Here is a 22,517-nt window from a genome sequence, read left to right as displayed (position 1 = left end):
GGGATATGAGGGCATGTTTTTATTGCAGACAGCTGGGGCATTTCTGCCAATCTTGCCCTTTAAAAGGAAGAGCCCACCAGTGAGTTTAGGGGCCCTGGTGGGCAATGTCCAGAATCGGCCCCTTACTGATCGACCGCTACTCCCAGTGGTCATTATCCATGGCAATCAGCCCCACGACCTCCAGGCACTCTGATTCAGGGACTGACTTCTGTTTATCGTCATGCCTGAGATCTGCCCTCCCTCATGCCGAGCTGCTCCAGCCCACCACTGGTGAATATCCTGACCTCTCTAATGTGCCTCCCGAGTATAATGACTTAAAACCTGTGTTCAGCAAATCTCAAGCTGTTTCCCTTCCTCCCCATAGGGCCTATGACTGTGGAATTTACCTTCTCCCTGGGACTGCACCACCTAAGGGGGGACTTTACTCTCTCTCTCCTTCTGAAAGGCAAGCCATGGATAAATACATCACCGAGTCCTTAGCAGCTGGAATTATTCGTCCTTCCTCTTCTCCTGCAGGGGCAGGATTCTTTTTTGAGGAGCAGAACAAATCCTTGTGCCCTTGCATTGATTACCGTGGGCTAAATGACATCACCATCAAGAACCGTTACCCCCTACCTCTCATGTCTACGGTGTTTGAGTTACTCCAGGGAGCCCAGATTTTCACCAAGCTAGACCTGCGTAATGCTTACCACCTCATGAGGATCAGGGAAGGGGACGAATGGAAGATGGCGTTTTAACACCCCCACAGGCCACTATGAATATCTCGTGGTTCCGTTCGGCCTGACTAACGCTCCCGTGGTTTTCCAGGCCCTTGATAATGATGTCCTGAGGGACTACCTTAACATTTTTGTTTATCTGGAATATATATATATATATATATATATATATATATATATATATATATATTTTTTTTTTTTTTTTTTTCCCTCTCTCTTGATGGACACTGCATCCACATTAGGCAGGTCCTTCAGCAACTCCTGGAGAATAAACTCTTTGTCTCTTTGTTAAGGCTGAGAAATGTGAGTTCCATAGAAGTTCTGTTTCCTTTCTGGGTTTCATTATCTTCCCCGCACAGATTCAGATGGACCCCCTGAAACTCAAGGCAGTTGCTGACTGGCCCACCCCATCCTCTCGGCAAGAACTCCAGTGGTATCTTGGGTTTGCGAATTTCTACAGGCGATTCATCAGGAACTTTAGTACGGTGGCTGGGCCCCTCATGGCTCTAACTTCCACCAAGGTCCCTTTCAGCTAGGAGGAAGGGGCCAAGAATGCATTCTCCGAGCTCAAACGAAGGTTCACCTCAGCACCTATGCTCACCATTCCAGATCCGTCCTGGCAGTTTGTGGTTGAGGTCGATACTTGGAGTCAGGGGTGGGGGCCATATTGTCCCAAAGATCGGCTAGTGACAACAAGCTTCATCCTTGCTCCTTCTTCTCTCATCGGCTTTCCCCCTCTGAGAGAAACTATGATGTTGGCAATAGGGAACTGTTGGCTGTTAAACTGGCCTTGGAAGAATGGAGATATTGGTTGGAGGGGTCAGACCTTCCCTTCATCATATGGACAGATCACAAGAACCTCGAATACCTCAGGACTGCCAAGCACCTCAATTCTCGTCAGGCCCGATGGTCTCTTTTCTCGCTTCAAGTTCACACTTTCCTTCTGCCCAGGCTCTAAGAATGGTAAGCCCGATGCCTTGTCCAGAATATTTTCTCCCCTCCAGGAGGAATCAACCTCCCCTGAGACCATCCTTCCTCCACGGTGCCTGGTGGGGGCCGCTCTGTTAGAAGTGGAAACCCTGGTTCAGAAGGCCCATGAGCAGGACCCAGGGCCCAGTAATGCACCTCCTAATCATCTTTTTGATTTTTTGTGGGCACAAGTGTTGCAGTGGGGTCATGGTTCCAGAATGGTATGCCACCCAGGAGCAGCCCGGACTCTGGCACTCATCCGACAACATTTTTGGTGGCCATCCATCAAGGAGGACGTCCAGAGGTTTGTGGCAGCTTGCGACATCTGCGCCAGGAACAAGACTGGCAACAGACCCCCTGCCGGCCTGCTGAGACCCCTTCCTGTTCCCCACCGGCCCTGGTCACACATAGCCCTGGATTTCGTCACAGGACTCCCTAATTCAGGTGGCAATACTTGTATCCTCACTGTTGTCCACTGTTTTTCTAAAGCTGTTCATTTTATCCCTCTGCCCAAGCTTCCCACCGCCAAGGAGACTGCTGAATTGCTGATACTCCATGTTTTCCATCTACACGGACAGACATCATATCAGACTGTGGACATCATATCAGACATCGTATCAGACCATGGACCCCAGTTCTCTGCCCAATTCTGGAAGGCTTTTTGTAAACTCACTGGTGCTTCTCGCAGTCTGTCTTCAGGTTTTCACCCTCAGACCAATGGACAGACGGAACGGGCCAACCAGGAGCTGGAAGTGGCTCTCAGGTGCATGGTGTTCAAGGATGCTGCCTCCTGGAACAAGACCCTTCCTTGGATAGAGTACACTCACAACTCCTTACCCACCTCTGCTACAGGTCTTTCCCCCTTCCAGTACTCTCTGGGTTACCAGCCACCACTCTTCCCCATCCAAGAAGAAGTCACCATGCCCTCTGCCTAGATGTTTGTGCGCCGCTGCAGGAGAATGTGGGCGTTGACCAGGAAAAAGCTTCTACGTTCTGTCAAGATGTTTAAAGAGCAAGCCAACAAACACCGATTGGCAGCTCCCATCTATTGGGTGGGGCAGTGGGTAATGCTCTCCACTCACCCCTCAAGACGGTCTCCTGCAAATTGTCTCCCAGGTTCATAGGACCTTTCCCCGTCTCCAAGGTAATTAATCCCTGCTCTGTAAGACTGTCTCTGCCTGTAACCATGCACCGTATTCAACCAACTTTCCATGTCTCCCAAGTCAAACCCCTTGTCTCCAGTTCCCTGTCCCCACCCTTCAAACCCCCTCCTCCTCCCAGGTTCATAGATGGTGATGAGGTCTTCACTGTCAGGTTGCTGAAGGTACGATGCCAAGGCAGAGGACTCCAGTACCTGGATGATTGGGAGGGGTATAGTCCTGAGGAGAGGAGCTGGGTTCCTGCCAGGTTCATCATGGATCCCACCCTCATCATGGACTTCCACCAACAACACCCTGAGGCACGTTCTGAGGCACCTGGAGGCACCCGTTGGGGGGGGGGGGGGGTACTGTCACAGTCCAGTCCATCCATGCCTTAGATTGTGGGACTTTTTCCTGGTCAATGCCCACGTTCTCCTCCAGCGGTGCACAAACATCTGGGCAGAGGGCCTGGCAACTTCTTCTTGCACAGGGAAGATTGGTGGCTGGTAACCCAGAGAGCACTGGAAGGGGGAAAGACCTGTAGCAGAGGTGGGTAAGGAGTTGTGAGCATACTCTATCCAAGGAAGGGTCTTGCTCCAGGAGGCAGCATCCTTGGACACCATGCACCTTAGAGCCACTTCCAGCTCCTGGTTGGCCCGTTCCATCTGTCCCCCCCTCCAGGCTGGATCCAGGACGGGAATTCAGTCTTGCCTTGCTGAAGGCCATTTCCTGAAGCAGCACTCCCACACCTGCTACCACTCCACTTCCATCAGCCAGGGTTTTTTAAGAACTGTTTGGAGCTACTCCATTTGCCAAACTGTCTCTTGTAGACTCTCCTCACCTTGCTACAGCTCATTGGTACTGTCTTCTTGATTCCCCCTGCCTGAATTTTTCCTTGTTTTTCTGTCCAGTTTTTTGTCCCTGTTTTTGCCTGCCTGTTTTTTTGAATTGTGTCTTTTGCTCCCTCTGCCTGGATTTCCCTTGTCCCTGTGTTCATCAGTTTTTATGAAGATTTTTCTGTCCTGTTTTTTGTCCCTGATCGTGTCTACCTGCTCCTGTTTTTGACCTCCTGGCCTGTTTTTTGACTACTGATTTTTGCCTGAGCCCTACTGTACCTTTTGCCTTTCTGCCATCTACTTCATTAAATAAGTTTTTTTTCTCTTTACACTGCCTGTTTTCTGAGTCTGCTCTTGGGTCCTCACTTCACCTCAGCTCGCCATTCCTGACAATAAGTACAAACATGAAAGAGAGATCATATTACAACAATGAAAATCACTTCTTGTATCATATGGCCAAAGATCAGTCATTTCAAACCTTATTTTATTTTGCTCTCAAGTGAAAATAAGCTCAACATGTACAATGTTTTGTGTTCTGAGATGCTTTTCTGCTCACTGTGATTTTAAAGAGTAGTTATTTGAATTATGGTAGCCTTCCTGTCAGCTTAAACTAGTCTGGCCATTGTTGTCTGACCTCTTTTAACAAGGCCTTCCACCTACAGAACTGCCACACCCTGGGTGATTTGTGTTTCACACAATTCTATGTAAACTCTAAAGACTGTCATGTGTGAAAATCCCAAGAGATCAGCAGTTTCTGAAATAATCAAACCAGCCCGTCTGGCACCAACAAACATGCCATTGTTCAAGTCACTGAGATCATATTTTTCCACATTCTGATACTTGATGTGAACATTAACTGAAACTCCTGACCTGTATCTATATGATTGGCCAGTTGGATAATTGCATAATAATTACTGGTGAGTGTAAATGTGACTTTCCCTGTTCATTAAAGAACTTAATGCAAGAATATTTTGGTTTAACATCAGCTATTTTGACCTGTTCAGCAAATTTCAGTGTGACGGCAGCTCAAGGAAACAGCTGCCCAAGCAGTGCTGTAATGAACTCGATACGAGTTGTCAACAAATCCTATAACTTGGTTCATGAAGCGCGCTTACAAAATATTTTCAAAGTGAATATTTTATTGTGTATTGGTGCAAAGTGAGAGAGAGAGTGAGAGAATAGCCCTTAGGGCAGAGTCTTTAGTCCAAACACTGCGTAAGCACTATAACCAAAACCGTGCACTGCCCGTGCGCTTTCCAAAAACAAAAGCAATCCCGCCAGCAAAAATAAGAAAAAAAAGGAGCGATCTCACCTCTTCAGATGTTGGTTTAAGTCCGACAGTACATTCCTCAAAAAGGGCGAAGAAGAACAAAGTAATCCATCAACGTGTAGCATTCAATTTATTTCGGATCATTGAAGAATTCTGGAGGATGTCAGAATGTTGGCGCGCCGGCTTCCATCTACCCCCATTCATTCCTCTTTCCACCTCTCCATTCAAAAAACGAGCATGTGATTTAAAGGGACTATAGCCATAGGACAGGGAGTGAGAAGGTGTGTGCGTGTGACAGTGACAGGGTGAGTGACAGAGAAGAACCCTATAGACTTCCTAGGCTCATGCTCGCCCTGAATTTCTCTTAAAGTGAAGGCAGAAGAACGTTCAGCGCCTGGCCAGGCTTTCTATGTATTAATTTACATAGACGTTTTAATACGAAATATAAATAAGTGTCTTAGACAATAGATACTATTTTATGGTACTGATTAATAATCAAAACTTTATGTGGCTGATGCTACAGTGCATCGCTCCTCATTCCACTGCTCCTGTGGTACTGAAAAAACAGCAACACTTCAGCACAACTGTTTTGGATGACTGAAAGCAGCATGGCCACAGGGTGGGGCCTGCTGATTGCACACGGTTGGAGCGGCATGAATGGTGCCTCAATCTATCCTCCTTGAGCAGCCAGGGGAATACAAAGAGGAGCCACAACAGAGGTTATTGGAGTTTATTTTGTGCATGACAACTGATTCCCACCTCCTCTCTCAGCTCAGGCAACTTTGCCGATGACAAAAAAGAGAACAACTGAGATCACTATGCTTTCTCTGGCAATCGCCCCCACTCTCCTTGCCTCTGGAGGGTCGCTGAAAGACACAGATGTAGCCAGCCCCCACATGCAATGCCGCCTTAGGCCGGCTCAGGCCCTCCGGCACCTGCACTGACTGCACCACTCTCACTCCCTGCACTTATCTTTCCACTGAGAACCTGGGTTGTGTGTCTGTTTTCCCCACTGCAGCCATGAGTGTCACATCAGTTAATTGACCTGTATTCAGATGATAAAATGTCAAATACATAAAGATTTACCTCTGTCTGAGCGATGGCACTCTCCACTTGAGTGATTTGGGCCTGCACTCTCTCTTGATGAGACAGAATGTAGTTCATCTGCTTCATAATTTTATCCTGTTAAATCACAACATGGAGTCACTCAAGCACAATAAACACTATGACAGTGCTTTCACAAATGTCTTTGGTCACATATTTACTAAGGGTGCATGTACTGTATGCATGTCCTTCTGAGATGATATAATGCACATCTCTATAGTTAGCAGCTAGTGATTCAATATCACTTGATTCATAATTGCTTCAATGTTGTCAGTCCTGCGTGCTGTGGTGCGTGCACTTGAAGGTGCGCCCCGGGCTGCGCACACGTCAAGCAGACTCCGGGCACGCGCACCGTTAAGGACGTGCACCTGAACTCAATTAAGGAGCTATGTGCACCTATTTAAGGACTGTGCTGATGCACGATTTTTGCAAACTATTACGATACGTCAGTACGCATTACCGAGCCTTTCTACCCGTGTTTCTGATTTCCTGTTTCCTGATTCCTGTGCCTGTTTTTCGTTCCCGTTCTCACTTTGCCCCTGATATCCTGTTTGCACCTCGCCTGACCCTTTGCTTGTTTCACGTTTTGGATTTTGCCTGTTGATTTGGACTGGTTGCCTTTGTGTGTATTTGTACTTTATCATTAAACTTACACTTCTGCACTTACGTACATCTGCCTACTTTGTACCTGACAGAATACTTTGCCTACAATGGATGTAGCAGAAGTTTTCCAGTACACTATTCCACACCACTTCTGGGTGTCTCTGTCTCAGCCCCTCGCCTCGTATTTCTGGCTGAAGTCTGACTGGAGTCCCCCGGCAACCTACTTACAGAATATATCACCCTATGGGATTCATCATGCAGTGTGATTTCTTCTCTGAGGACCTCTAAGAACCCAAGCCACCAGAACCCATCTGGGTAAGCTTTATCCTCACATTTATTGCTGGATGAGCACACAGATGGGTGGATTACCTGATCCAAGTTAAGCACCAATGCCTTCGGAGTTCACAGACGTTCTTAGCCATGCTCCAGTTTATTTTTGAATCTTTGTAAAAGGAGGAATCCCATGAAAATTTTTTTGGGTGGGACGATCACTCCAATGGCCAATGCAGCAGCAGCAGAGGAGGCTGTCGCTCCAGAGCTCCCTCCAGTGACTGACGCAGTGGAGGAGGCCGTCGCTCCAGAGCTCCCTCCAGTGGCTGATGCAGTGGAGGAGGCTGTCGCTCCAAAGCTCCCTCCAGTGGCTGATGTAGAGACAGCAGAGGAGGCTGTTGTTACTGAGCCCCTCCAAGAGGCTGTCCTTCCAGAGCTGGTTTCTCAGCCACAGCCAGCACCTGAATCAATGCCTGAACCAGAGTCTGCATCAGAACCCATGCCTGAACCAGAGACAGCTCCAGTGCCAGTGTCAGAGCCAGTGCCAGCTCCAGTGTCAGAGCCAGAATCTGAGTCAACATCAGAGCCAGCTCCGGTGCCAGTGTCAGAGCCGGTGCCAGCTCCAGCGTCAGAGCCAGAGTCAGAGCCAGTGTCAGCTCCAGAACCAGTGCCAGAGTCAGCGCCAGTGTCTGCTCCAGAACCAGTGCCAGCACCAGAGTCAGCACCAGTGCCAGCCTGTGCCAGTGTCTACTCCAGAGCCAGTGCCCATGTCAGCTAGAGCATCAGAGCCAATGCCAGAGTCGATGCCTGTGCCAGCTCCAGTGCCTATGGCAGAGTCAAGGCCGGTGTCAGAACCTGAGCCTGTTCCAGAACCTGAGCCTGTTCCAGAACCTGTTTTAGAGGACAATGGAGTGACCTCTGCCTCAGCTGGCTATGAAGGCATCGTCATTCCTCCTCCGCCCAACTATGAAGGTGTCGTCCCGCCGGCTGGCTATGAAGGCGTCGTTCCTCCACCACCCAGGTATGAAGACGTCATCGTCGTCCCGCCGCCAGGTCCTAACCAGGACCAAAAGAATGTGCTGACAGATCTTGAGCCCAAGCCTGAGTCCAGTCCAGAGTTTGAACTAGAGCCAAGTTCTGAGTCCATGTTACGTCCTGAGTTCGAACTAGAGCCAAGTCCTGAGTTCGAGCCAAGTCCTGCGTCCAAGTCACATCCTGAGTTTGAACTAGAGCCAAGTTCTGAGTCCAAGTAAGTTCCAGAAAGTCCAGCCCAGAACTTGAGTCATCCCCAGAGCTTGAGTCCTCTACTTGAGCCTGAGTACAGCCTGGAGCCCGAGTCAAAGCTTGCTTCCTGCCTTGAGCCCAAGTCATCCCCAGAGCTCGAGTCCAGTCCAAAGCCCAAGTCAAGTCCAGAGCTTGAGCTCACTTCCAGCCTTGTGTCCAAGCCAGTTCCAGAACCACAGCCTGAGTCATCTCCTGAGCTTGAGCCAGAGTCCAGCCCTGAGCTCGAGCACACAACCAGCCCTGAGTCTGAACCAGACCCAGACCTCAAGCCTGAGTCATCTCCTGAGCTGGAGCCAGAGTCCAGCCCAAAGCTCAAGTCATCTCCAGAGCCCGAATCCAGCCTGGAACTTGAGTCCACTGTAAGTCCTGGATCCGAGCCAAGTCCAGGGTCCAAGTCAAGTCCAGAGTCTGAACATGCTTCCAGCCCAGAGCCCAAGTCAAGTCCCAAGCTCAAGCCCACTCCTAGTCAGGAGTCCAAGTCTTGTCCTGAGCCTGAGCCCAAACCCCCACCAGAGCCAAGAATGATGGATTTTCACTCCTGGAGGGAGCTCTTTGGGGGGGCAGTTCTGTCAGTCCTGCGCGCTGTGGTGAGTGCACCTGAAGGCGTACCTCGGGCTGCGCGTGAATCGAGCGGACTCTAGCACGCGCACCATTAACGACGCGCACCTGAACTCAATTAAGGAGCTATGTGCACCTATTTACGGACTGTGCTGATGCATGATCTTTGCGAAGTATTACGATATGTCAGTACGCATTAACGAGCCTTTCTACCCATGTTTCTGATTTCCTGTTTCCTGATTCCTGTGCCTGTTTCTCATTCCCTTTCTCACTTTGCCTCTGATATCCTATTTGCGCCTCGCCCAACCCTTTGCTTGTTTCACGTTTTGGATTTTGCCTGTCGATTTGGACTGGTTGCCTTTGTGTGTGTTTGTACTTTATCATTAAACTTACACTTCTGCACTTACATCCACCTTACTCGTACCTGACAAATGTGATGTGACTTATTCAGCATAATGCAGTTCAATGTCATAATGAATTGTACAAACACCTTAGTTTTCTTCGAAAAAGTCCACTAATAATAAATAAGAGCGGTGTTTCAGGTGACATGCTGACCAGGATAAAGGTGGAATTTTGTCTAATCCTTTTTTTTTAACTAATCTTTACAAGGCGTGCCAATAACCATAGAAGACACTGTATCTCCTGGTACATACTGTACTTTCTACTCCAGGTTCATACTGTACTTTCTACAAACAAGCCAAACCAATATAGCAGCCTAGTCAATTTTGTAGTTTTGGCACTAATGCAGTTTTGTTTTCAGTTTACTTTTGGTGTGTCACTGTAAAGATTAGTATCATCATGGTAAACAATAAAACAAGAATTCACTCACTGACTTTACTAATACCTTACACATTGTTACCATGAACACATCAAACATCATAATGAGGGAAAAACAACATGATCTCAGTAAGGTTGATCATGGCATGGTTGTTGGTGCCAGAAGGGCTTGAGTTTGAGTGTTTCATCAAACATGGCTGATCTCCTGGGATTTCCAAGCACAACTGTCTCTTGAGTTTACACATAATGGTGTATAAAGGAAAACACATCCAGCGAGTGGCAGTTCAGCAGGGGGGAAGACCAGAGTGGTTGAAGCTGACAGGAAGGCTATAGTAACTCAAATACAACCGTGGTTGTAAACAGAAAAGCATCTCAGAATGTACAGGATGATGAGAGCTTGACGTGGGCAGGCTACAGTGGTAGAAGACCAAATTTTGTTCTACTTCCTGTCATCCAGGAATCAGTTTGAACCTGGTTATGTTCCACTGACATCTATCAACAACAAAGCATTTCCACCTGCAGAACTACTGCTCACTGGATATTTTTTTTTGTTTTTCACACCATTCTGTGTAAACTGATCAAAGACACCGAGAACAAATTTTTCCCCTTTCTGATGTCTGATGTGAATATTAACAGAACCTGTATTGACATTAACAGAACATGTGCAGAGCCTGATTGCTAATTGCACGAATAAGCAGGGGTAGAGGTGTTCCTATTAAAGTGTCCACTGAGTGTCCAGATGATAGGTACTGCTTTATAAAACACTGGAATGTATATTTTTTTAAGGGACTACCTTCAAAGTCTGGTAGGCGTGTGCAATGGGCATGACCTTATGCCCATTGTGAACACGACGTAGCTTACAGAGCGCGCACAACAGACGCTGACATGAGCGGCAGTAAAACTGCATCCGCTCCTGTTCGTGCTCAACACACACCAGCATCTGAAAGACAGAGTGGTACAGGAGAAATATTTAAACATCATGCCATCTATTTACATCTGTTCTTATAGTAATAAAAATATAATCGTGATATGGATACTTGTTTGAATTGTATTGCATTTCTGCACTGTCTGACATTTATTATAAGACTTCTTGAATGTAAAAAAACCCCAAACCCTTCATTCATGTAATGATATTTTAATAATCCTGAACATCTCTTGATTTTAATAGAATAGAATAGAATAGAATAGAATAGAATAGAATAGAATAGAATAGAATGCCTTTATTGTCACTGCACAAATGTACAACGAAATTTAGTTCATCACAGGAGAGCAAAGCCACTGCATACGTACGCGCTGCCACTCTTGGGCACTTCAGCCCAAGGCCGTCCTATGTTAACCTAACTGCATGTCTTTGAACTGTGGGGGAAACCGGAGCACCCGGAGGAATCCCACGCAGACACGGGGAGAACATGCAAATGCCACACAGAAAGGCCCCCGTCGGCCGCTGGGCTCGAACCCAGAACCTTCTTGCTGTGAGGCGACAGTGCTAACTACTACACCACCATGCCACCCTAAATAGTAATGCAGCTTGATACTGTATTTTAAAATATTCATTATATCTGTCGATTGGTATAATACTGCTGCAGGAGAACATGCAAGGAAGAATTTCATTCCATATTGTACATGTAAATACTTGAAACGTGCCACTGTATCTCCTGATATTTTTCTCAGGCTTAAAGGCAACTGCTTGTATTTAAAGGGATGGTCTAGACATATGGAATCAATTTTGTGCCAAAATGTTCATACAATACTTTTGAAATATCAAACAAAAACGATAAATCAAAATTTAAAAAAAAAATTTAAAAAGTCAATTTTTTTAGACTGGCAAACAAATTATTTGTGTAATCGTGCAAAATATCAGTCTATTACTCTTCAGAAACCTTTTATTTTTGTTCCGCGTCTTTGTCAGTTTTATTTGACGTAATTTATTTTGGTTACGATTCCAGCTTTCTCGTTTGCGCTCCTTGACTTTTTGCTTGCAGTTTTGGCACAAACTTCACATGTGGGTGGGCTGTCCAGGAATGCATTCCCATTGGGTAACTTGTGTTTGACTGACAGCTACGCTCAGCCATTCCCCCGGAGGCTGTTGCGGCCATTTCCTATTCGGATTTTGGCGGATTGTTTGACGAGTGACCGATCCATTGACGGTAAACAAGGATCAAGTGGACTTCAGTGGCGACTATGATATTGAATTAATTCAACAAAAGCACTATTCGCACGGGATTAGTATTACCTGTGAACCTATAGTAATTTGTAAATTCCCACCCAACCTCTGTGTTAAATCCCTTGCATTCGCACGGGATAAGCAAAATCCGTAATTTACTCAATTACAGACATCACGACCGGATATGTTGTAACATCCTGTACTTCAGAAACACCCATTCAGTCATGTCCCGCCCTCCCGCCCCAGTTAAAGACAGCTGACAAATCAGAAACACCCATTCAGTCATGTCCCGCCCTCCCGCCACAGTTAAAGACAGCTGACAAATCAGAAACACCCATTCAGTCATGTCCCGCCCTCCCGCTGCCACTCAGCGAAAGAAAAAAGTGTAGACACAGGCTTTTTAGCTTACAAATTACTATTCTGTTTTTTTTTTTATTATTATTATTAGAAGGCACATCGAGTTTAGTCCTGCCTTGGCCAGTGCATTCTGAAAGTATGTTTCGGTCTGTAGCCAACAATGCATGTTATTGCAGATCATATCTCTCCACACAAACTAAAGGCGCAGATGCCGACTTTTTCACGGCTTTTTCATGGACTGTAACGACATTTGCTTATGTAGTAATTTTAATACAGAATTTACTCTGATGAAATTATTCAGACACTCCAACGCCCCCCCCAAAAAAATCGGATCTGCATGAGCCGTGAAAAAGGCGCGCCGTTTGCATCCCTGTTTAAACTCATAGGTTAACCGACTTTAACCGGCTAATGAGGCTCGGTGGTCGGTCAAGATTTTTTTTAGTTTTCGCCATCCCTAGTCCATGGAGGATATGGCCTGGCTATAGCTATGAAATATTAAAAATGTTCCTTACTGAAAGCAGCCACACAAGTCATCCAGGTAAAAAATCTTCGAGCTCTCCTCTTGGATTTCTTGCTGTTTTTGGGAAGCGGATTCCATGTAGTGTGGTATGGGGCACGACTACCACTTGCCCCTAAAACAGTACTCATGAAAATTTCAACCGTAGCCTCCATTAGCCTACTCACAGTACCCGGAAAAGATATAAAACGCGCGCAATTACAATAACAAACACGGACATGCGTATTCGCACGGGACTAGTATTGTCACTGGACGTCTGTGTTTGACAAAATATAGTAGGTAATTTGCGGCGGAATTATTACTTTACAAATTACAGACATGGCGCATTCGCACGGGACTAACATCTCAGACATTCTCTGCAATTATTACAAATCGCCAGAGGTTCACAGGTAATACTAATCCCGTGGGAATAGGGCTAAAGTGTAAGTACGGGACAAATGTGTTGTATGTGTTGCAGTAGTACACATTATGCAGGTGTTTCGTGGCAAGTCAAATGTTAGACTTAGCTCCACTACCCAATATAATAGCTGTCTTGCTAACGTTAAACACGCCTGCATAATGTGTACTACTGCAACACATACAACACGTTTGTCCCGTACTTACACTTTGTTGAATTAATTCAATATCATAGTCGCCACTGAAGTCCACTCGATCCTTGTTTACCGTCAATGGCTCGGTCACTCGTCAAACAGTCCGCCAAAATCCGAGTAGGAAATGGCCGCAACAGCCTCCGGGGGAATCGCTGAGCGTAGCTGTAAGTCAAACACAAGTTACCCAATGGGAATGCATTCCTGGACAGCCCACCCACACGTGAAGTTTGTGCCAAAACTGCAAGCAAAAAGTCAGGGAGCACAAACAAGAAAGCTGGAACCGCAACCAAAATAAATTACGTCAAACAAAACTGAGAAAGACGGGGAACAAAAATAAAAGGTTTCTGAAGAGTAATAGACTGATATTTTGCACGATTACATGAATAATTTGTTTGCCAGTCTAAAAAAATTGACTTTTTTGTATTTTGATTTGTCGTTTTTGTTTGATATTTCAAAAGTATTGTATGAGCATTTTGGCACAAAATTGATTCCATATAGACACTAATGAAAACCTTTGTCTTCAAGGACTGACAAGCCCAGACAAATCCATATGAGCAGCTACATAACCTAAGTCTACATATAATCATTTACTTTTCCCTGTGTAAAATGTATGTATTAATCACACATACACATTAAAAACATTTGAGACAAAGCCATTGATGTGGACCACATACTGCTAGAAGTCTCCTTACCCTTCTGGGCTTACCTTGGGTCTGAAACTGTGTGTTGGCAGAATGTGCTCATGTTGGGCACGTGGAGTACCCCAGGGGTGGTACAACTTAAAACACTCGTTACAGAAATTAGCCCGGCAGTCAGCGCAGCCTTTAGTGGCTTCCAGTGCTTGAGGGGGCTTGCAGAACTGACACATCACTGCCATGCTGCCTAGAATCACTGTCTGTCTGTACCTATACACACACATATACACACAATTAGAAACTACAGAATCATTATAGAAGTTATTCATATCCAATTAATAATAATACATTTTTTTCGCGGTCCAGTTTCCATCAAATCCTGTGCTCTGATTGGCTGGCGAGTGGGTCATGGACCCCAGTTATGGACCTCTGGTGACTCGCTCATTCACAACAACAACAAACATCGTAGCAATTTTTGTCAACATTTATTTTCGCATTTCTCAGGAGAATAGCATTAATTTTACATCATGGATAGCGTTAACGACAGTCTTCACAGCAAGAGCGAGTTTTAGTACCCTGAGGAAGATGAAATAAAAGAAATTTCATTTCAGGAGAAAGCTAAAAACCTGTAACTGTTGCTAACACTGAGCAAAAACATGGCTGAATCCTGAATGACTCAATTTTGTATGAATAGAGGACTACATAGGCGGCAAAATGTAGTTTTTTTCCTGCCATGGAAGTGCACTTGTATACCAAGGAGGAAGCAATTTGCATTACAGCCGTGAATGAGGATTCAAAATGGCGGCTCGCCTCGGCTCGGTTTTCCCTTTCGGGCGCTCTCATTTGCTGTTAGAATTTGGGAAAGAAAAAAATTAATATATTATTTACCAGCTTAAGGTCGGTCCGTATCGTGAAATACCGTGACCTCAGTGATATCGGTCACGGCATTTCACGATACGAACTTCCCAGCTGGTAAATAACATATATATATATATGACAGTAAAATATGTTTTTTATTCCTTTTACGTTTAAAAGCAAAAAAAGTTGAAATGATGGCTAAGTACAGGCGTCTGTGTGTGCATGTGCAAACATCTGAGAGTGTGTAGCAAATGAATGACCTCAGCAGATCTTCACACACTGCAACAGCTCAGTGTATCAAAGCTGCACAAAACACCACATCAGCACACTACTAAACGTCTTTCTTTCTTTCTTTCTTTCTTTCTTTCTTTCTTTCTTTCTTTCTTTCTTTCTTTCATTTTGCTTATCTTTAATGAAGTGCGTCTGTGATCTTCCTTCAGTAGGAACCTTTTTTGGCCCATCTCAAGACAAGCACATTTGTCAGTATAAAGAATGGAGGGCTACTCAGACCTTCTATCTGCTGTTGCCAGGAAAAAGCGAGCAAAGCATCCTCGTCTGTCTGAGAACATTTTTCTCATTCTGCATCAATCCTTTTTTTTTTTTTAACACTCACCATCTTTGCTGTTACTAAATCCGGTTTGTAGCACTTTGCTCCTTGAAGAATGTTATGATATTAAAAAAGAGAAATAGCACCCTGCCGAGAAATAGTTGTATATCTGGTAAGACCTTAATGTGGAATGAATGTGCTTTGGGGAAATGTTCAGCACAGTGTTATTAACACCTAAGACATTGAATGCATTCAGGAAATAATCATGTATGTGTGTGTGTTCTTTTTGAACAAGAAAAAATATTCCTTTCCTGAATGTGGTCCTCAGTACCAAAGGGCATGAAAACATTGACATTATTATGTTAATTTGACAACTGAAAATTAAAAGTGTAATTGTATAGCCTACATCCTGAACTCTTGGATTTCATGCTAACAATTTAGTATCATGTGGCCACATTCATTTCCATTAAGTTTTGGTGCATGATATAAATAATACAATACAAAATAACAGCAGGTGCTGGATCAAATGCTATATTGTAAGCTGTTTAATAACAAGGATGGACGTCATGTTGTTAAATTAAACCACATTTGCACTGATTAATGGGATATTCAGGTAACACTGTATACTGGCTTTGTAGTAGCAATATACCGGCAATATACAGTGGTGCTTGAAATTTTGTGAACCCTTTAGAATTTTCTATATTTCTGCATAAATATGACCTAAAACATCAGATTTTCACACAAATCCTAAAAGTAGATAAAGAGAACCCAGTTAAACAAATGAGACAAAAATATTATACTTGGTCATTTATTGAGGAAAATTACATATCTGTGAGTGGCAAAAGTATGTGAACCTGTAGGATTAGCAGGTAATTTGAAAGTGAAATTAAAGTCAGGTGTTTTCAATCAACGGGATGACAATCAGGTATGAGTGGGCACCCTGTTTTATTTAAAGAACAGGGATCTATCAAAGTCTGATCTTCACAACACATGTTTGTGGAAGTGAATCATGGCACGAACAAAGGAGATTTCTGAGGACCTCAGAAAAAGCATTGTTGATGCTCATCAGGCTGGAAAAGGTTACAAAAACCATCTTTAAAAGAGTTTGGACTCCACCAATCTACAGTCAGACAGATTGTGTACAAATGGAGGAAATTCAAGACCCTCCCCAGGAGTGGTTGGCCAACAAAGATCAATCCAAGAGCAAGGCGTGTAATAGTCAGCGAGGTCACAAAGGACCCCAGAGCAACTTCTAAGCAACTGAAGGCCTCTCTCACATTGGCTAATGTTAATGTTCATGAGTCCACCATCAAGAGAACACTGAACAACAATGGTGTGCATGGCAGGGTTGCAAGGAGAAAGCCACTGCTCTCCAAAAAGAACATTGCTGCTCGTCTGCAGTTTGCTAAAGATCACGTGGACATGCCAAAAGGCTATTGGAAATATGTTTTGTGGATGGATGAGACCAAAACAGAAATTTTTAGTTTAAATGAGAAGCGTTATGTTTGGAGAAAGGAAAACACTGCATTTCAGTATAAGAACCTTATCCCATCTGCAAAACATGGTGATGGTAGTATCATGGTTTGGGCCTGTTTTGCTGCATCTGGGCCAGGACGGCTTGCCATCATTGATGGAATAAAAAATTCTAAATTATACCAGCGAATTCTAAAGGAAAATATCAGGACATTTGTCCATGAACTGACTCTCAAGAGAAGGTGGGTCATGCAGCAAGACAATGACCCTAAGCACACAAGTTGTTCTACCAAAGAATGGTTAAAGAAGAATAAAGTTAATGTTTTGGAATGGCCAAGTCAAAGTCCTGACCTTAATCCAATCGAAATGTTGAGGAAGAACCTGAAGCGAGCAGTTCATGTGAGGAAACCGACCAACATCCCAGAGTTGAAGCTGTTGTGTAAGGAGGAATGGGCTAAAATTCCTCCAAGCCAGTGTGCAGGACTGATCAACAGTTACTGGAAATGTTTAGTTGCAGTTATTGCTGCACAAGGGGGTCACACCAGATACTGAAAGCAAAGGTTCACATACTTTTGCCACTCACAGATATGTAATATTGGATCATTTTCCTCAATAAATAAATGACCAAGTATAATATTTTTGTCTCATTTGTTTAACTGGGTTCACTTTATCTACTTTTAGGACTTGTTTGAAAATCTGATGAAGTTTTAGGTCATATGTATGCAGAAATATAGAAAATTCTAAAAAGTTCACAAACTTTCAAGCACCACTGTAATAGATCCCTGTTAGATGTTTATCTCTATGCATCTTACTGACCTTTCAATGATACGCTCCAGTGTGAGATTGCGTAGGCAGTCAGCAAGGCCTCGCTCTCCCAGCTCTACATCCCGGCAACAAGTCGGACACGGAAACAACATGTTCAGAAGAATCGTGTCTTTCCGTCTCCGGCCTGGATAGGTGCCACATACTAAGAGGGGGAGAGAGAGAGAGTACTGAGGCAGTGGTGAAGTCATTCAGTGATCTCATTTCACACATTATTATGTCACATCAAAAACTGATGTAATTTCAGTGGAACTGAAGTTGTACACACACCTGTTTTGAGCACGCGCTCGAGGCGCTCAGTTTTGGGTGGTGGTCGGCGAGTGTGTCGTGGTGAGCGGGTGCTGGGGCTTGACGTGGGGGTGTTGGGCTCTGGTGGGAGTTCAGGAGGAGGGTAACCTCTCTGCACCAATACTTCTGCCGCACACAACACACACACACTGTGCAGGCACGGCAACACAATCGGCTGCTTCACCATTTCCTCACACACCGGACAGCGGAGCTCCCGCTCCATACTCTTCATATTGGACTGAGAGAGAGAGAGAGAGAGAGAGAGAGAGAGCGACAGAGAGAGAGAGAGAAAGTACTCTTGGTTATTTATTTAATACTATCACCAATGTATTAGGATGACTAAAAATACTGACTTTTTAAAGTGGATTTTCTGTGACTTTTTTTTTTTAATTTCATGCTTTTAAGTTCCACTTTCTTATGTTCCACTCTGACAGGTCAGTTTCCTTTGGATCTTGTGAAGTTTTCCTGTGAGCATGTTTCATTGCCGAATAGAAACCAAAAAGTTTTTACCTCATGACCCCACCACCCCATGCAGGAAGCCTATAAAACAATGCTTTTACATCATGTTTGTCTTCTTTTCCTTTCTCATCTCACCAAGCGGTTGAAAATGAGGAATCAAAAACATCAAATATAGTGCTTTAATCCATTGTTTCTTGGTATATGTCTAATTTTGTTATCTGTACCATCAAATGAGTGTGGGGGTGATGGCAATTCTAGGCTTTCACATTACTTTTCTTGCCATAGGTTATTTGTATTGTTAGAACAGACACATGGCCTGTTGTTTATGTCAGCATGTAGCAGTGTTGACACAGCAGACAGAGACTGCAGACACAGTGGCTACAGAGATACTACAGGAGGCATTCTCAGCAACAGGAGATACAGCACTGAAGTGCAGTGTATCACTGGGATTTGCAACAAAAGAAACAGGAATAGAAATGTTACATGAGCATGACTGAAAGCCAGAGTTTGTTTTGAGATGTTTTGATTGTAAAATATTAAAAAGGGAGCCAGAATCAGTCCACTGCTCCACTCAAAATCTGCTCCATTCTGGATCTAAGATGCCTTCTTAAAACAACTGTCAATGTGCTATGTGTATGAAATATAATGTGAGCTGTGAACAAACATTTCCACTTTCTAATTTCTGTGAAACTTTTTCTATTTTCATATCAGAGGCATGAAGTAATGCTTTGAGGTAGCTCTGACACTCAGGATGTTCACAAAGTAGGTAGGTGATGAACCAAAGCTCAGACAGATCAGCAGAATGAAGTTGCATGCCTTCTTGATGAAAGACAAATCTCAGTTCTGGATGCATTCATGAAATGAGTAGCCAAGACTGGCCATAATTCAGGCGAAGCAATGTCTATAGAACAATTTAATCGATATAATGATTAAATAAGATGATCTGTTTGCGAACAGACAGACAACCCACTATGCACTGTGGTTCACAACCAGGCCAGAGAAAACACTTTGGGCCAGGATTGGCCAAATATACAGATGTATGATTTTTGTAACAGATCAAGGGCAGATCTGTTTTAACAGCAAGGGACACTCTTTAAATTATGTGTACAAGTGAAAATTTTATCAGTATGGTACAAAAGACTGGCATGAACCCCTATCTTTCTTTCAATTCTCACCACTTTTTTGTTGGTCATCACTACAGACAGATGAGTCATATCTACAGTGGTGCTTGAAAGTTTGTGAACCCTTTAGAATTGTCTGTATTTCTGCATAAATATGACCTAAAACATCATCAGATTTTCACACAAGTACTAAAAGTAGATAAAGAGAACCCAGTTACACAAATGAGAAAAAAAATGATACTTGGTAATTTATTTATTGAGGAAAATGATCCAATATTACATATCTGTGAGTGGCAAAAGTATGTGAACCTTTGCTTTCAGTATCTGGCGTGACCCCCTTGTGCAGCAATAACTGCAACTAAATGTTTCCGGTAACTGTTGATCAGTCCTGCACACCGGCTTGGAGGAATTTTAGCCCATTCCTCCATACAGAACAGCTTCAACTCTGGGATGTTGGTGAGTTTCCTCACATGAACTGCTTGCTTCAGGTCCTTCCACAACATTTCGATTGGATTAAGGTCAGGACTTTGACTTGGCCATTCCAAAACAGTAACTTTATTCTTCTTTAACCATTCTTTGGGAGAACGATTTGTGTGCTTAAGGTCATTATTCTCTTGAGTTTCAGTTCATGGACAGATGTCCTGACATTTTCCTTCAGAATTCGCTGATATAATTCAGAAGTCATTGTTCCATCAATGATGGCAAGCCGTCCTGGCCCAGATGCAGCAAAACAGGCCCAAACAATGATACTGTCACCATCATGTTTCACAGATGGGATAAGGTTCTTATGCTGAAATGCAGTGTTTTCCTTTCTCCAAACATAATGCTTCTCATTTAAACCAAAAACTTCTATATTGGTCTCATCTGTCCACAAAACATTTTTCCAATAGCTTTCTGGTTTGTCCACATGATCTTTAGGAAACTGCAGACAAGCAGCAATGTTCTTTTTGGAGAGCAGTGGCTTTCTCCTTGCAACTCTGCCATGCACACCATTGTTGTTCAGTGTTCTCCCGATGGTGGACTCATGAACATTAGCCAATGTGAGAGAGGCCTTCAGTTGCTTAGAAGTTACCCTGGGGTCCTTTGTGACCTCACCGACTATTAAATGCCTTGCTCTTGGAGTGATCTTTGTTGGTCGACCACTCCTGGGGTGGGCAACAATGGTCTTGAATTTCCTCCATTTGTACACAATCTGTCTGACTGTGGATTGGTGGAGTCCAAACTCTTTAGAGATGGTTTTGTAACCTTTTCCAGCCTGATGAGCATCAACAATGCATTTTCTGAGGTCCTCAGAAATCTCCTCTGTTCATGTCATGATACACTTCCACAAACATGTGTTGTGAAGATCAGACTTTGATAGATCCTTGTTCTTTAAATGAAACAGGGTGCCCACTCACTCCTGATTGTCATCCCATTGATTGAAAATACCTGACTCTAATTTCAGGCTCAAATTAACTGCTAATCCTAGAGGTTCACATACTTTTGTCACTCACAGATATGTAATATTGGATCATTGTCCTCAGTAAATAAATGACCAAGTATAATATTTTTGTCTCATTTGTTTAACTGGGTTCTCTTTATCTACTTTTAGGACGTGTGTGAAAATCTGATGATGTTTTAGATCATATTTATGCAGAAATATAGAAAATTCAAAAGGGTTCACAAACTTTCAAGCACCACTGTATGTTAGGGACTGGAGTTCAAACATGTCACACTGTAGCTAAATCCAGTATTTCTGCCAATGGTCATGGCAAGATATTTGCAGAGTGACATGGATCTTCCTTCACCAGATTTCTGATTGATTGCTGCTCCATTATACCACATGTACTCTGTATCGAGTTTGAGTGATTCTCATCCTCAGTAGAGTACTAGGTATCTTAACAACTCTTATCCTCAGTGGAGAACAATATTAAAAGTGAAGTGACTTTTACCTGAAGTGATGTCTTCCACTAGTTCTGAAGAAAGCAATGGATTGTCAGGCCAACCTACTCACTTTCAATAAGAAAGTGGCCAATGAGAATGGTCAGAGGATGAAAATGATGTTGTGTGGAGCACTGGTGGACAACTGGTGGACCAGCAACAGGGTCATGGGTGTCGAAGGCTCATTGATATGCATGGGACATGAAGGCTGGCCCATATGGCCCAATCCCACAAAAGAGTTATTGTAGCACAAACTGTTGAAAAAGTTAATGCTGACACCTTTCTGTTTTAGCCAGCATTAACTTTTTCAGCAGTTTGTGCTACAGTAGCTCTTCTGAGGATTTGGGCCATGTGGCCTCGCCTTTGTGCCCCATGCGAATCAATGAGCATTCGACACCCGTGACCCTGTCACCAACCGGTTGTCCTTCCTTGGAGCACTTTTGGTAGGTACTAGCCACTGCATACTGGGAACACCCACAAGATGTGCTATTTTGGAGATGCTCAGACTAGTATTACTAATAGTAGTAATAATAGTAGTAGAAGTACTAGTAGTAGTAACAATAATGAAAATTACAAGTGGTAGTGAGTAGTTTCTTCTTCTCTGTGCTCTCACAGAAGGCGGTCGCATTTTCTCCTCTCCCTTATCTTCCCTGCTTATTCTCCTCTTGTCTTGTCTCGTCTGTCTATACTTTTGAGAGACTCTCCGCACTGCTCTCCAAACTAAAAAATCATGGAATTGATAAACTGGTCTCTTAACGAAATTGACACAGTTGAAGACATCTACTTATTCGGAACCATGATTACAGGTCTTTTGCTGATTGGATTAGGCATTGCCCTGGTTTATCGAGGAAATCAGAAAATGGTGACAGCTGTCCAAAGCCCCATAAAGCTGCCCGACATGATTGAAGCAGTGGGCAGAGCTGTCGGCACTCAGACTGTGGCTATTAGAACTTGAACCGCAACATGGACAACATCATGGAGAAGCTTTCGGCTTTGCAAAGGAAATGGATTGATTCGGAGACCAGAATGGACAAACAGAGTAGTCGTGTAAAAGAATGCGTCTACTCGCCCCAAGACCAAACAATCCCAATCTTATCTGCTTTCGGCTCCCTCAGACAGCACTGGCCTCGGCCAAGGCCGTTGTTGGGACAACAACTCCCCCTGAAGATCACTGCAGGGAGATGCTCTCGCATCCCTTCCCCCACTTCCTGCGGTCGCTGCTTTTACCCCCAGTGTGACA

The 22,517-nt window shown here is 44.1% G+C and overlaps 1 protein-coding gene across 1 annotated transcript in view; it reads right to left on the bottom strand.

Moving 5' to 3' along the window:
- Positions 1-22,517, bottom strand: part of trim46a (tripartite motif containing 46a) — a 44,280-nt gene that overhangs the window by 12,075 nt on the left and 9,688 nt on the right. Inside the window, exons 2-6 of the mRNA XM_060920464.1 lie at positions 17,760-18,015; positions 17,484-17,634; positions 13,861-14,059; positions 10,320-10,466; positions 6,017-6,112 (exon numbers count right to left, since the gene is read on the bottom strand). Coding sequence (XP_060776447.1) covers positions 6,017-6,112; positions 10,320-10,466; positions 13,861-14,059; positions 17,484-17,634; positions 17,760-18,015 — 849 coding nt within the window. The remainder of the gene's footprint in view (positions 1-6,016; positions 6,113-10,319; positions 10,467-13,860; positions 14,060-17,483; positions 17,635-17,759; positions 18,016-22,517) is intronic.

Source organism: Neoarius graeffei, chromosome 5 (genome assembly GCF_027579695.1).
Source record: "Neoarius graeffei isolate fNeoGra1 chromosome 5, fNeoGra1.pri, whole genome shotgun sequence".
NCBI lineage: Eukaryota > Metazoa > Chordata > Actinopteri > Siluriformes > Ariidae > Neoarius > Neoarius graeffei.
This window is presented reverse-complemented; position numbering and strand designations above follow the sequence as displayed.